This window comes from Manis pentadactyla, chromosome 6 (assembly GCF_030020395.1).
Source record: "Manis pentadactyla isolate mManPen7 chromosome 6, mManPen7.hap1, whole genome shotgun sequence".
Classification (NCBI taxonomy): Eukaryota; Metazoa; Chordata; class Mammalia; order Pholidota; family Manidae; genus Manis; species Manis pentadactyla.
Window position 1 is genome coordinate 6455716 of NC_080024.1, and position 16350 is coordinate 6472065.

A 16350-nucleotide genomic window follows, 5' to 3' on the forward strand; every position below is an offset into this window, starting at 1 on the left:
ATTCAGGGGAGATCATAATTTGTTATGGCACAAGGCTACTAACTAGGTATCTGAGCTGCCAGGAACTCAATGAGGTCATCCATGCCCTTTCAGGAAAGAAGAGGCCTGGATGCCAGGGGACACATTCACTATCAATCCTATGGACAAAGTCTCAGTGCAGGGCCCAGAGCTGTCCCCACTGTAGAGGGGAGCAGACTGCAGAAGTCACATCAGTGCCCTGGGCTCTTGAAGCACAGCTGCTGAAATCTGGAGAGACCTTTTCCCGACTTCAGTTAAGACGTACAAACGACGTAAAAACTGGAACGCTGATGTTTACAGGCAGTGCTAACTTGGGCTTAAAGGACTAACAATGAGGAAAGACACCAGGAAAGTATTAGCCATTATTTACAAGTGAACAAATACTAGGAAAATAAATGAAAGAAAGAGCCTTTTTCTCTTAAGGACAAAGGGGAGTAAAATAACCACCAAGAGGCATAGTTTGAAAAGTATATAACAGATTTCTTTTTTATTTACAATCAAGTTCTGTTGGGCAACATAATTAAATAAATACAAGATGTGCCCTGGCCTGTGAATTTTAACTCCCCTTAATCCAGTTCTCTGAACAGCAAATCAGGAAGGGAAGGGGGGGGCCAGAGGAGCGGGAGAATGGAGACCACACTCCTTGTCAGAGGAGAGGTGCACCTCATTCCTCACTTGGCTCTAGCACTCACACTCACAACTGTCCAGAGAACAGGCTTGGGAGAAAAAAAAATAAAGTGCAAATTAAAAAGTGATGGAAGTATTGGTGTTTCAGTCACTCAATGAACTAAAATGGTATACACAGGTAAAATGGCAAAGATAAATGTTTTTTTTTTTAAAAAAGCCACAGGCCAGTTTCTTCCTGGTCTTGTTCATAACTCCTGAAACCTAAAGATGACATGACCCTGCCTCCTGGAACAGGTTTCTGGCACTAAAGCACCAAGGGGGTATTGCACATAGGCTTGGCCAAGGGGCAGTGACCTGGAACCACTGGCTCCAGAGTAATACATCTGAGGCCTCAAATCCCTTGTCACCAACAACTGGAATTCGAGCACAGCTGGAAGGAAGGGGAAGTGCCAATTCTTTCTGGGAATTTAAAGGTGGATACAGGGATACATCTTTACTCCTGCAGCACACCCACTTCTCTGGAAAAAGGCTTTTGCACTTCCTCTCCTACCTCAAAAAAACCTTTTTTAACCAAACTGAGATTTCTATCTTGACCAATAAAGATATGCAGAATTGTTGGGGGACTGCAGGGGAAGGGATTCAGAAGCGTTGAAGAACAGTTGCTTTCCCGTAAGTTTAGGAGGTGTAAGGAAATCCCAACAGTACAGCTGAGATAGGAGTTAAGAGCCTTGTGTGACACAGACCAGAAGGGAGAACCACACACCCCCACTCCTCAGAAGTCAGGGTAGCCCCTGTGGACTACCTGAGGGCAGGGGTAATCCTGTTTTGGTTTGTCAATCCAATGAATAAAAGCAATTTCATTCAAAATGAGGAAAATGACCCCAAGGTGACAGGGCATACATTAGGCCAGAACCCACTTTTGAAGGACAGGACAAAGCACAGAGGGTGAACTGACACCCACACATGGGGGGCTTCTGGCGATGCCGTGCAGTGGGGGTGCCTGTGCTCTCCCCACTGAGGTATGAAGATCAGAGCCAGTAATGTTTCCACCCAAATCAACACAAGGACCTGAAAACCTGCTAGGTACCTGCGTCAGATTTGTTCAGTTACCCTTTTAGGCCATCAGAGACCTCAGCCCAGATCCTCAGAAATCCTGTTCAAAGGAAGGCCACCCTGCCACAGGGCTCAAGCTCTTCTCTGCAGGTCAGAGCTAACCCGACACACCATCTGCCAGGCCAGAGCTGCAGAAGCCCTCGTGCTCCTCCGGCTTTGGATCTGCTGTCTCCTGAGGAGGTGCCATCAGTACTCTGACCACAGCACGGCCTTGCTTCCCTTGTCCACGCTGACGACGTGGGACCCGGAGGGGGACCAAGCCACCGCGTTGATGGATGAGCTTCAAAGGGAGAGGTTGGAACAGCTGTGAGATGTCATGCCCTGGGCACCAGGCCCCTTGCATTCAGGGAGCCAGGCTTGTCCAACGCCTGTTTCACTGCCAATACGGCCCCACTCACAGGCAAGTCCTTATTAAGGAGCAGAATATGAAGGAACCCAGCACTGTGTGTTCGGAAGCAGTTTTGGAATGAAGGAGTCAGGCCTTATTAGGTCTACCCTAAGGGAGCAGCTCCCTGCTGTGGCAAGTGTCCCAGGGCGACTGACTCTGAGGAGAAGGAAACCAGCCTGCTCCTCTCTCTTCAAGGCGGGGAGGAGCCCAGGGCTCCGTATTCTAACGAGCAGTTGAGCCTGGGGACAAAACATAGCTAAGGAAAAAGAAGCCTGGGGAGATACAAAAATTTCTGTGAAACCCAATGCTTACCACAAGTCAACTTACTGAGGAAAGGGACTCGGAGGGAGCAGAGGAAGGAGGGGGCGACGGGGACGAAGAAGAGCTGCCGTATAATCAGGGACAATGTGCTGCCCTGACCTTTCCTCAGCAGCTACTGCTCTAACCGCTCTAACTGGAATGTTCTGTAATATACGTCAGTGGAGCACTGTTTGTTGTGCTGTGTGAATGGCCCAAGCTTCTTCCGACAAACGTAGCTCACAGCACAGCAAGTGAGCTGACACTGCCCTCACAGCCGACTCAGGTCCCCCCCAAGGAGGACACAAGCCTTGGGATGAAGTCACAGGACCTGCTCACAACAGCAGAGAGGCTGCAGGTTCACCTTACCTGTGCTGCTTTGAAAGGACCTTCTCCACTTTCCCTGACAGCACACTCCAGATGTAGAGTGAGCCCTCGGCTGAGCCTGCTGCCACGTAACTGCCATCTGGGCTGGAGAATACATGGTAAGACAGAAAAGGTGTCAATACTGTGCCCACTCTCAGTTCCAGTCCTCATGGACCCCTTCCCCAAAAGTAATGTTTACTCTTCATTTATGAGTCAAACACATGCCCATTCCTGGCTGCCCAGAAATCACAGCATGCTATGCAGGCAGGACCATTATGGCCAAAGTTACTCCCTTCTCTTGCCCTGGCCTCATGAGCTAATGAAGAGTGGTGCCACCATATTGATTCTTGGGGGCACAAGTCCCTTGGTTAGCTACACTAACCATAGCTCAGGTTCAAGCACAGCTCGCAGGAAAACCAAAGCCAACACCCAGATGGTAAAGAATTCCTTTCAGTCGATGAACTACCAGGTTACACGGTTCAGTTAAAGCAGGAAAGGAAGCAAAGGAGGGGGCACTGAAGGTGGAGAAGTTTCTCCATGGTATTAGAAGTGGCCATGGTAATGGCTTGGGGAAAAGTTCCATGCATGGCAAAGGGAGAACTAGGAGAGAAAAGCTGCCCTCCCCAGCCGTGCCAGGGGACTCTTCCACCCTCCCTAGAAGGTCTCACATAATTCTTATGCACATGTGTAGGCAGGTGAACCTACTGCTCCAGAATAAACTGACTGCCAACCATTATTTTTGGGTACAACACACTTACTGTCAAGCAATCACCTGAGGAACACTAGAAAGGAAGGAGCCGGCAACAGTAACCCCTAATAATGAACTTAGAGGTTCACTCCTGCAACTCACTCATCAGGCCGAGACACCGCACCAACCCAGCTCCTTTCCCCAGCGGGCAGTGCCCGAGCTCCGTCATCTGAGATGACCAAGCGGGTGGCTGGGGCGGGAGGAGGAACATCATCACTGACCTGAACACAACTCTCGTCCAGTCAGAGCCGCACTTGAACCCAGGAGCGCTGCAGGGAAGAAGGGCACCGTCAGCCAGCACACAGCCTCGCAGGGCCCGACAGGGCAGGGCCAGGCCGCACCTACTCGTGCAGCCCTCAGAGACACCGCAGGACTCAAGGGCCCCCCACCCGGTGTGTCTCCCGTTACCTGAACGTCTGTCTGACTGCGTTTATTCGGAGATCGATAATTTTGAGCAGGTCATCACGGGAGCAGCTTAGGAGCTCAGTTCTCTCCGGGTTTAAGTCCAGGGCAGTAATCTTCCCCAGAAGCTCCATCTCCCGGACAATACTCTCTGATCTACAAGAGACGGGAAGTCTGAGAAAATGCAACATGGAAAGGCCATGGCTTCCCCATTTTAACCAGGAGGCTGTGCCTTGGAGAAAAGCAGGGGAAAAAGCAATTAACTAGAACACGCTACTTGTCAAGGGCAGTTACTGTGCTCCCAACCTTATAAAAATAACCTGACTCTATTGTTTTTTCATCAGTAGAGTCTATGATAATAGTTTGGAGTACTAGAACTCTGAATTTGATAATTATTTCCTTGCCCATTTTTGGAGTGACAGAATAACTGCCAATCAGAGCTTCTAATCAGCCTGAGCTAATAAGCAGGCTTATATCCAATAGTATTATTTCAATTACGTCATTTCTACATATCCCAAGGCACAAGGACTTGCATTAGTGGGTCTGGGCTGCCCCAAGCGGACAAACACGTGGCCTCTCGCAGGCTCCCTGCAGGAGGAAGCCCAGCTTGGTGATTCCAGACGCAGACCTGGGACTCCAGGGCAGTCACTACCCCAGGCAACTGTCTCTTCTTCCTTTTATTCTCCCAGTCCCCCTGCAGCCCCAGTCCACGCCCAGGTCTGTGAACAGCAATCCAGGGCAGGACCCTGCTGGGGACACAGCCAAAGGCGGTGCACACCCTCCTGCAGTCATGTTGGTGTCATTTTTCAATGAAATAATTTCCTACCTCAAACCATAGCTAAGTAAGTCTATCTTATTGCTACGTAAGTGGCTGGAGGCAAGCCACTCCACTTCTTGGGATTCAGGGTCTTCATCTGTCAAATTGGAAGAGTACACTTTTTGCAGTTTAACTCTGAAATTCCATGTTTCAGATTCAAAAAAGTTAACCAAAGGTTATGAAGAAAAACCTGAAGTAGTGTCTAGGAGCCAGGAGTGTCGCACCAGGCCTGCCCAAGCATCACCTGTAGACATTGGCTCTTCACTCTGTAACTGCTGGGCAACTGCGCATCTGCAGTCTGATCACGAGCACCTACACCGCCTCACCAAACAGTCTCACCTTACTGGACTCCTCCTGCCACCTGACCCCTATCCTTGCCCAAACTTGGTCCACCCACAGGACTCCAGCTTTCTTCCATCTCTGGCCACCCATCCTTAGGTGTCTCTCTAAGTGCTGCCCTCTGCTCGCTTCGTGTGTCTTTCAGCAATCTGTTCTTATGTCTTCATAGCCCTCCCTTGACGACTTCTGATTTTCTCCCTAACCTCTCAAAAATTCTGCTTCTGATTTTTCCAAATGCCTACTTGAAACTATGAACTAATGTCCTTAATCTGAACACATTCTCTACACCCTCTTCCTAAAGTTGTCATTTCTTCTCATCTTGCTTTGCTTCTCCCCTCTCACCCTCCACATTCAACCTGTCCACAAGCCCAGTCAGAATTCCCTCAGATTGATTCCCTCCAGCCACGTCTTGCTCCACTGTTCTGAGTTTGATCCTTAGCAGCTGAGTTCCCTGCTGCCAAGCCACCCTTCAAACTCCCAGCATAATTAATCTACTCAATTTATGAAGTGCAATCCTTGGCTAACCAGCCAATGGGATTTACAAGTGAGTAGGAGGCCCGGGGCACGAGGCCCCACCCACTCTGCTAGACTCATCTCCCCACATGCTGGCCCTGTTCCAGCTATACCAGGTTGCCTGTTCCGGTCTCAAATGTCTTTGGGTGGCTCTGCTGGAATGTGAAGCCCACTCACCCCTCAGAACTAATATTGAGAGGCATTCTGTAACATCCTTGGACAAACGTGCCTGGCTCTACGCCAGCACACCGTACAGACATGTGTCTGTCTCTCCTCTTACATTTTAAACTACCTAGCAGTTCACCTTTGTTTACCTAGCAGCTAGTGAAGTGCCTAGTTAGTACACAGTACATGCTCATGACTGCTGATCAATGAAGAATATCAAGCTGTTAAGATACATGTGGATTAGAGCTCAATTCCACCATTTCCAGCGACTTAAAAAATACAACCCATACACAAAACATCATCACGGCTCTACCTCATACAAACCCTCCCGTCTGCCTCCCTGTCAAGCTCTTAGGTATTATACCGGATGTCCCAGAAACGAATTTTCTTGTCGAAATGTCCGCTCATTACACACTGCTCTGTGCAGACGATGTCATTGCAGCTGGATCCCGCAAACACTGTCTTTATGCCTGAAAGAACACGAACATCAGGAGTTAAGCAGAGGCTCTTGGCAGCAGCGCACATAACACTGCCCCCTCTCATTCTGGGTGATCCGAACTACTCATTTTAATGGAGCCTCAAACGTAAGAATGGTCACTACCTCAGCACCACTCTGAATATGAAACCGCCTTGTATCACACTAAGCGCAGGCTTTGACGTGGAAACGAATGCCTCTGCGGTTAACGTCTAACGGTACATATACAGACAGAGAGACTGAATTTCCTCACAGACTTTGCTGCGTAGATCCCAGAGTTTGAGGGTACGGTCATGACTTCCGGAAACAATACGCGCATGGTCCAGCAGGAACTTGGCAGACAGCACTTTGCCACTGTGGCCGGTGAGTGTGTGCTAGGAGAGAACACAGCCAGGGTAAGCCTCGGGGCACCGTGCTGACAGCCAGGGGAAAACTGCCAGGGAGCCAGCTTCTCCCGGCACCCTGAGACCTGGCTGGGGCAGCTCAGAGACAAAAGGATGAGTAGCTTGGGGAAACACTTAGAAAGCTATCCTTGGGTTTGACCAGAAGTGAGGTGTCGAGAGAGAGAGGACGAATCTCCTGTCACAAATAACACATGAAGCAATACAACTCCCCTCACCCCAAAACAAAGCATTGTTAGTACAAACTTCACATGCCCCATCCTTAGAAAAAGGGGAGGGCAGTCAGAGGAGCTTTGAAATAAGCCCTATTGAGATACCTGCCAGGACTGTTCTTGCAACTTTTGTAAGTTTGGACTCTAACAAATTACAAAATTTTAAAAGCCTGGATTTTACCCAATCCCTCTGGAAGTCAGCTTCCTATCTAAAGTCAGAACAAACAGGTTCCCTCTGGGCATAGTTTACAAAAGGAAACATCAGGTCTCCTTAATAAATAATTAAAATCCCTGTAGATATTTACATTGGAGGGCTCAGCTTGAAATGTCAGGTCATAACCACAGATCCAGCACTCCCAACCATCAAATCCCTCTGAGAGCAGCTGCAGGATGCCAATAACAGTCTTCACTGAACTTACCAAAGGAACACAGGCCTGGGACACCATGAGTGTCAGCTGCCCCTCTAACCACCACCCCACTACTGGAGCTGGACAGCAGTGATGGGAGGCAGCTGGGGATGCCGAGCATGCAGGGAGGTGAGCTGGGGAGCCAGCCCTTTCGCCACTCAACATTGACCTTTTTAATGCCCATCCACTTGTTTATAAGCGCAAAACCCTCAAAGGTTCAGAAGGTATTTGCTGATTTTTTCCCCCTCACTAAAAAAAAAAAAGTACCTGTTAAAAACCCTAATATACTTATTAGTAAAACTGCTCCCTTACTGGGTACCTGCCCTGACTCCCAAAGATGAGACCTCATAGGTTAGTGGTAAGTTTTTGGAAACCGATCTTTCTTCTGCACTCAGTACAACAGAGAGCTCAGGGCCACATGTATGTCTCCCTTTAGAAGGGAGGCGTCTGCATGGGTTCTAACCCTCATTTCTCCCACACTGACAGCTCTGGAGGCACACCTTCCATCTGCTGCCAGGCAGGTGGCAGCTGGGCTGAAGCTGTGCAAAAACCTCCCACGGATCCTCCCGGTGGACCTAAAAGCTCCAGCAGCAAAGCTCACATTAAATGCAGTTCAGGAATAATGGTTCCATTCGGTATAAATCATCCAGTATGTACAACTCGTAAGGAGGGACAGAAAACTTGGGGCAGGCACTTCCCATGCTTATTAAATTAAGCTCTTAATAAAGAGCTACTTCATTAAAAAGTTAAATGTTTTCTGCACATGCACTGTTTTCTTTCTTACTACAAAGTGAAATCACATTTCACAGACACAGGGAGGAAAAGACATTGCCCATAAATGGGCTATGCAAATGGAATTGTTTTTGCATACTCAAAATGCAAATAGTATCTTCAAATATTTCATGTGAGAATACTCCTAAAAATATATCTGCCGCTCTTTCAACATTATAGCATAAGCAGTTTTTCACATGATCACTGAAAATGCACAGGATATGGGGTCACTGTGATTTGGCTCTAACACCTGAGTTCTGACATAGGTGAGACTGATCTCCTCACACCGTTTTAGGGACAAAGGTGTCCCTAAAGGATTCAAGGTGTTCAAGGACAAAAACAAGGTGACTGTGCACAGGCACACGGTTAAGAGGTTAATTCTTTTCCTTCAGCACCCCCTTTGATTCTTCATAACTACTGTATCAAGTGGTGAGATAACAACTGAACTGAAATTTCCTTGGCCAGTGGACACGTGTCACAAATGTCGTTGCAGTGAACACCTATGAGCATATGGCTTTCTCTTATTTCCTCGAATGAAACTACTGGACTAACAAATAAAGGAAAAGGGACATTTTATTTCCTAGCTCTTTGTACATATTATTAGCTTGCTTTTTTAAAAGTCTGGACTTCTACTAACATTATTCTTGGGGGAAACCTGGATGGGTCTGCCTGAGGCCCACTGGCTCCATCCCCATGCTCTCAGTGGTCCAGAATTTTGCCTCATACAAGCACTCACTTTTACCATTGAAAAAGTCCTGTTTAAGTGGTTCAGATTTACTTAAAATTCTTTTACCCATTCAGTGTTTTTGCTATTTATTTCTAATATTTAATTTAAACCTACTTTTAGGTTTTATCTTCCTCTTTTAAGCAGGGACTCAGAGATGGGGGGGTGGGTTGGGATTTCACAGTAGCCCAAGCCTCCACACCAGGAGGCTTAGGGTTCTCTTCTCTAGGGCTCTGAACAGGCTCCCTGGGCTGCAGGGCAGGCCCTGAGAGCCTTCCACAAAGCAGGCAGCCACATTAACACCAACCAAAGGCAAGTGACCCCAGAAAAATGGAGAACTTGATGAGGAACTTTCTGAAATAAACGCCATGGCCTGAAAGCCAGTCCTCACTCTGGCCACTTCTTCCCGTCACCGTTGGAAAGATGAGAGCAGGGCAGGTTCTGCAGCCCAGTTCCTCAAGCCACACCTTAAGAGAGCAGCCAGGCAGTTCTGCACTGACCTTCCAGGTGTTTAAGGATGTCTACTACCCCCGGTACTGAGGGAGCCCTCTGTAACAACTTCCTCAACACCAGGCTATTTCCAGGACACCTTTTTGGAAAGGATTTTAAAGCCAGCACTCAACCAGCTGCTCCTTGCATTCTGGTCTCTCCCAACACCATTCCCCTGTCAGAAAAGCTGAAAGGAGATACAGACCAAGGCTTGGATCTTGAGTTTTAGAACATGAATGTTCATTCATATCCTCTGTTAGTTAGGGTCCCAGTAGAAGCCACAGTCTCCTACAAAAGGGAGCCTACTTACTTCCCAGACCCTGGTAGGAGTTTCACGTGGGTTCAGAGAACCTGTTAAAAAAGGCCTCGGCATCTTTCACACATTTACTGAGGGACAGGACATGGCTGTTAGCAGCCCAGAGTCCTCAAAGCCAGCTAGTCCAGCAGAGGCTGTAGCCCTGGCACCCCCAACTTGTCAGCACCCACAGCCCAAGCTTGATGCTCCAGTGCCTGAGCCCACCCTCTCCAATGAAACTCAGCCCAACTTTGCTCATATGAAAAGAGTTTCCCAACATTATGACCTGTCTTCCAGATCCACCCCCTGCCTCGAACGCACCATTCTTGTTATTTCAGACCCAAAGGCTGATGCCTGCCTGTACGGAACTCTTGTACCAATTCAAAATGACCAGCCTGCACAACTGCTGGCCCCCTCCTTGCTTTCTTCCTTCGGGGCTCTAAACAGTAAGGAAGGCTGGATGCTCCTCTTCAGCGGTTAGAGTTTTGCTATATGTCAGTCTAGAATAAGTCAGGCCGACTGAACAAAGGAAAGAGCACAGGCCTCAATTCCAATATTTTATTCGCCAACTATGTGGCCTTAGGCATTTAGGGGGGGCTTATTTGAGCCTCGGTTTTCTCATCTACTGGTTCCCCGAGGATTAAAAGCAGTAATGTATATAACATACCTTGATTGTACGTCTAACACATACAAGCCACTCAAGAAAAGTCCCTTCAGGCAAAGTAATGATTACAGAAGTATTCAACCCCTTCTTACAAGTCCAGTAATCAATGGGTGGTTATACAGAGTATGACATCGCATGGGACGGATTACTGCGCTGTCATGAGGGCAGACTAGGCTATCTTTTCCATGTTTAGAATACAAAACTATTGTGCTCCAACGGAAAACTCGCTGGAGCATTTGAACAGATGTGACTTGCTTGAGGAAAGAGTCCGGCCCTGCCTGCAGGCATCCAGCAGGCCCCCTTCCTGCTCCTCCGCCGCAACAAGACCAAGGCCCGTGCCTCGGCTTTCACACGAGAACATAACCTCTGTCATCTTCTCGTCTCATACTCTGCATGTGTAACCCCGGATGTTCTTTCGATTACGAATCAAGAGTTCAAGTTACCCCTTGCCTGACTCCCCAGATTTTGCCCTTTAGCTACTGGCTAGCTTCTAATACTGGTTATTTTCTGTAAAATTTCCAAGAGAATGGAAAGCCTGAATGGCAACTGAACTGTGTTTCAAGATCCTTCTAGCTCCATCTCTGCATCACCAAATCGGATGACTGCAAACCACCCGCAGGTCATTCTACTGCAGCGTCCACGTCCCCAGGCATTTACCTCGCAGAAGTTCATCTCACCATCATGCCCTCTGCTTTTCATGGGTGCTGACACACAAAAGCTTGTGTCAAACCATTTTTGGGTAAAATGCCTACTTCTGCCAAGTTCATCCTCCCTCTTCTCTCTCAAGTCTTCATTTAATAAGTTCATGTGAACACTCCTTCAACTTTAAGGAGAAAAACAGATCTTTGTATGTTTTTCATTAGAACAAAAGTGATATGACCATCAAGTTTTGGTCTTTGGGTGCTAAGAGACTACTCGGCAAGTCTGGGTTCAAACGCAGCTTTCTACAACATCTGACCCCATTATTCTCCCTTTCCCACATACCCGTCTCCTAACTTCCATGGCATCAGAGTTGTTTTGTCTTTATCCTAAGTGCATCCATATGTATTTCTATATCCTACTTTCCAACTATACTCTGAGCTAATTAGTAAGTCTTATAGCCCATAAAGAACAATTTAATATGATGGGGTTAAGACTGCTGAAGTTAAGCTGAAACTGACACCTTTCAAAAATATTTAGTTCTTATGAACAAGAATATCCCAAGTCTTTCATGGAAATGTGATAGTTTTCTACTACAAATATTTTGAAACTGAACCCTGAACAAGGTAAGAATGTGAAGTGGAAACCCCTATTTTCCCAAGGAGGAAAGGGCAGGGGGAATCAAATGAGATTTTGACGAAAATGTACACAATTCTCCTAATTAATCAGCCTGCCATTTCCTACACTTTGTGCCTTGATAACCACAGTAAGTCTGGAGAGGATATTTTCTTAACTAGGTCTTACCCGTAACCGATAATCATCCACAGTCCAGATTCGGCTTGCAAAATCATTTGAAGCTGCTAAGAGGTAAGATCCCTATACAAATAAAGAGGGTGGGGGGAATGACAAATTTTAGCCAAAACAGGAGAATTAGTTCACAGTCAAACTCCCCAATATTCAAGTCAGAGAAGATTTGGATGCCTAAAGCTACACGCCTAATACAAATACCCACCGTTAGCACCAGTAAACTGTCCACTCACCAATGCCGTTAAGTTCAGACAGTTTTCCTGAGCTGGCTCAGTCTCACCTGCATGTTGAAACCTTCCAACTCAAGATGGAACTCATCTTCCAGAGTTTACTAGCCCCTGCCACCTTCAGCAACAGTAAGTACTAACTGTACACTGTCCAAGCCAGAGAGCTGGGAGGCAGACTCACCCCCTGCCTGGCTCCCCAGTTACTTCCCTCAGAGCTCTGCCCATCTCTGATGCATCTGGTCAGACCCCCTCCTGTCACCTGCACTGCCTTAGCCCCAAGGGGGCCTTCACAAGTCTGCAGAGACACCGGCTGGCTGGCTGGGTTACCGCAGACCTGCCTTCCCAACAGTCTCAGCACAGAATTTATAATCTACCTGCGTTTTCTAATATTGATTTAAGATAGAGAATAGCAGCAAAACCAGATAAGTTATTTTAAAATTTCAAGAACCAAATGTCTCAAAACTACTTCTAAAAATCTCTTAACCTATTTGCATGGATACAATACTTACAGCACTATCAAATTCAATGCTTGTAATTCCTGCATTACTGCCGGAGAGGGAACCCTTGAACTCACATTTGTCTAGATAAAAGAAAGATTAAGGGAAGAAAAGAAGGAAAAAGCCAATACATGTGTTAAAATGGGGCACCTGAGACATGGTGGAAGACAATTACATCTCAGAGCAGCAGCTTCCCTGGGTCTTAACAGAATCAACAGCAGGACAAACAGAACAATGAGACAAATAAACCATTAGTCAGTTTCTAAGAGCAATGAATGTGCAAGTCGCCACAGAGCCCAGCACTGTGCATGGGTCTCTAAGCTGTTCTTTTCAAGAAATTCAGTAATTGACTCCCTTTACTAAGAGATAAGTGCAGGAATTTAAAAATCCTGTCAACTGACCTAGAGATTGAGTTTTAGTTCTGTCATTTCTCAGTGAAATGCCCTAATGCATAAATGCATCTTTGGGTTTGATCAGTATTTGTGCCAAAGTAACCATCACTTCAGTAGATCTTGACCATTAAATTTTCAAAATCCAAGGTATGATAGTTCTCATTAAGGTCTGAAAAGAAATATTTTTTTTTAAGTTACATAACTGACTAGTCATTAGAATACCAGTAAACCTAGTTTGGAGTTTCTGGAAGTTGTTCTTAAACTTTCTCTACCTCCACACGTTCCTGATTCTGGCTATCCAACTGTGCCAGTGTTCCCCTCCCCTCCCCAGGCTCCCTCCCCACCAGTCCCAGACACACATGCTCCTGGACTGCTTTCAGATGGCTTTGGCGACCTACATGGAAACTTCATGAGGCAGGCACAAACTCAGAAGAGTACAAGTCTCAATGATGACGTGACTAAGCTCCTTTTAAAAAGGGCAGCTTAAGGATGACCTATATGTACATGCAAGGAAGACAAGGAAGCATTCAGATCAAATTTGTAAAAGGGGAGCACAAAACAGGAAGCATTTCACGTAACAGCCTTTTGTCTTAATACTTTCAAATAGTAGTAAGATTAGATCTTTATAGACAAAAATATTACTGTAAATTCTAAGAAATATTCCAGGCTTATGCTCAAAATACTGGTCTATTTGTTTGGCAGTTAACACAGTGCCAAAATGTAAGAAATGATTGGTAAATGCTCTTCTACACAAGAGACTGACCTCAAATGACGAAAGACCTCACCAAAGCTTTGTTATCTAGAAGGCAGGCACCTGGGAGGCTAAACCAACAGCACTTACATAAGGAACTCCCAATGCAGCCCTTGCTTTTGCTAGAATGAGCAAGAACAGGTGTTCCTACTGGGTAGAAAGTGCTAATCTTCTGTTATTTTAAAAGAGTAATAAACAGAGCTCTCAAACTCTTTCATAAAAGTCCTCTTGGACTTTGTCTCTTCTAAGATTCAATAAGTATAAGCCAAGGGGAGAAAAAACTGCAGACTGAATAAGCTGTTTACAGAAGAAAGGTCTTATAATAATTAGGACATGACTGATACTTGTTCCCGAAAACTATTTTAAAATGCTGCCAAGTCTGTTATTTCTGTAGAGCCAGTAGAAACTCTTCATCTTATTAATACAAATATGTCAATATTAATTTTGTTTACTTCCTCTTCAGCAGCAAAAAGGTAGCACTGTTACTAATGTCTGGTTATCTCTTAATTTTCTTAGGTGTTTTTACTGACAACGGAGTAAATCAAAAATATTTCTCATTTTTGTTTAATCACAAGGCCCAATCAAAACAGACTGTTTAAACTTTAAAAACCTAATCTCTTAAAATTTCTCTTGATATGGTTTATCGTTTATAACAGTTTCAGCAATAATCATTCATAGGGTGTTTCTGGGTAAAGGAGTACAAAGTTTACTGGGCTTCAACTGCTCTAACTGCCAGGGATTTAGCTGAGTCACTTTCCTGAAAACCAAAGGCCAGGGCAGAAAAGTTCATTGCTTTACTGGTTATCTATTCTAACCAAGTGGACCAACAGACTCTTTGGCTTCAACCATATCAGAAGCAGTAGCCCATGCTGCTTAAGGAGCTGAGAGGAGGCTGTGGTAGAAAGAACAAGGGATTTGCAGTCAGAAGACCTGGATTGGGTCTTAGGTCCACTACTCTCTTGACATGTGTATCATTTACTAACCATGTAAATCAACTACATAAATCAAGTACTGTCTCTGAGTTTTCATGTTTTCACCTGTCAAACAGGGGAACTACCTTTCTAAGTGGACCAAGCTACTATGAGGATCAAAGGAAATTACACAAAGGCACATTGGTGCTCTTTATCATTGGACAGTGAGCATGTATGTATGTGCTCCAACTACGTAAACTTGACAAAATGGTTCCTAATGAAAGCCTACAGCCTATTCTTTTGACCTTTAATTAAAAATGCATGTAAATTTAACTGAATCTCAAAAAGTTGAAATTGAGCTATCCTCAGCTTCAGAAAGAAGAGATGGTTTTATTAACTCCTGTGTACTGTTTTCATGCCATCCATTTCTGAGTACTCCGAGGTCTCTTCTGAAACAAGGTGTAACCAAAGAGACTTGAGTTCTGATCTTAGGGCCCTTGTCTGATAAGCTGCTTGTTAAATACATTTTTCCAAGGTGATACATCCCACTCACAACTGTGAAGTGTAACTGAGATGGTAATAATACTTTGGTCCAACGATTTCCTATATAAAATGCCATGTGTTTTGTGAAGATGAACGATTTGAAGACTGCATGAAAGTAAGGTCAACCAGATGTCCCAAAACAGCTTCTTTCTGTTTACACCAGTAAGATCTCACCTCCAAACACTTCCCAAAGCTTAACCCTCCGATCTATGCCTCCTGTGGCCAGTAGCCGGGAACCCGGACTGAACTGCACAGCATTGACTTCTCCGTCGTGAGCATCCTGCAAGACAAGCATCCTGCCTCAAATCCAGTCACTGTCAACCCCAAGAAGAGTGAGCCCGATACAAATGGACACTCTGGACACCCAACCAAAGGTTAAACACTCACCCTTAAAGTGGGGATCAAACCATAAATGAACTTGGATTCCTTGCCCAGGGTCTCCTCAGATTCTATTATTTTATTCTCACAGATAGAGTTCCATTTATTTAAACCACTTAAAAAGATTCAAAATCTATTTAGACTTAACTGCCTAAAATTTGTCTTTGCATTAATTTTCTTTCTTTGTGAGAATGAAATTTCAATCTATATTCTACTATGATCTTAATGGCTTAAAAGTAAGTCTATGATTAAGTGCCTCTCTTTTGGCCCAGACTGCATTACTACTACATATTAAACTCTTTATCTAATTAGCATATGACATTGTTTTTCATTGTAGAGAAGGCATTATGGCTTTCTTAGTATGAGTCTATCCTAATATGGAGTCCTGATATGAGCAGATGCTGGCCCCAGTGGGAGTCTATGTAGTTCTTTCTGGAAGCAATATGGACTAATGCATACTAGGAGCGTGAACTCTGCCAAGTTTCTTAATTTCCCGAAGCCTCGGTTTGCTCATCTGTAGAAAAGGACTTCTGCGGGTATTAGGACCTCAGCCTGTGCCTCACCTTGAGCAGGCCTTCAATAAAAGTAGCACCTATTTTGGGGGGAGAATTTAAATTCTTCATTCATAGGGAAATTCTGGAGACTGGCATCCACACTGCAACAACAGGATCTGAAAACATGGCATCTTTTTTGTGCTCAGGATGAGAAGGGAAACCAAGTGAAAAGCCTCCCATCCTAGACTGGGAAGAGCGACCGCCATAAGATGTCACTATGATCTACTCTGCTAAGAGTATGGAAATATTTATGGAAGAACTATGATGGCTGGGCTTTGCTTTAAACTGTTCCAGCAAAAGCGAGTGGGGGACAGAGACAGTAAGACTGGCAAATGTGGCTAACCGAAGCTGCCTGACAAGATGACAGTCCCTGGAAGCTCTTTCTTACACTCTCCACTTCTGCCTGTGTTTTTGAAACTT

The 16350-nt window shown here is 45.5% G+C and overlaps 1 protein-coding gene and 1 non-coding gene across 9 annotated transcripts in view; both read right to left on the reverse strand.

The window, feature by feature from the left end:
- Positions 1 to 477: 477 nt before the first annotated feature.
- ATG16L1 (autophagy related 16 like 1) overlaps positions 478 to 16350 on the reverse strand; it is a 35422-nt gene continuing 19549 nt past the window's right edge. For all 8 annotated transcript variants that reach the window (XM_036911709.2, XM_036911689.2, XM_036911727.2 and 5 more), the window contains 9 exons: positions 15173 to 15278; positions 12414 to 12484; positions 11675 to 11746; positions 6522 to 6642; positions 6158 to 6263; positions 3966 to 4115; positions 3779 to 3826; positions 2813 to 2914; positions 478 to 2038 (listed from right to left, as the gene is read on the reverse strand). In XM_036911709.2, the coding sequence (XP_036767604.1) occupies positions 1945 to 2038; positions 2813 to 2914; positions 3779 to 3826; positions 3966 to 4115; positions 6158 to 6263; positions 6522 to 6642; positions 11675 to 11746; positions 12414 to 12484; positions 15173 to 15278 (870 nt within the window). In that variant the 3' untranslated portion in view covers positions 478 to 1944. The remainder of the gene's footprint in view (positions 2039 to 2812; positions 2915 to 3778; positions 3827 to 3965; positions 4116 to 6157; positions 6264 to 6521; positions 6643 to 11674; positions 11747 to 12413; positions 12485 to 15172; positions 15279 to 16350) is intronic.
- On the reverse strand, positions 7193 to 7458 carry LOC118927816 (small Cajal body-specific RNA 6). Its single transcript, XR_005030987.1, has one exon. It is a non-coding gene; the product is annotated as a small Cajal body-specific RNA 6 (non-coding RNA).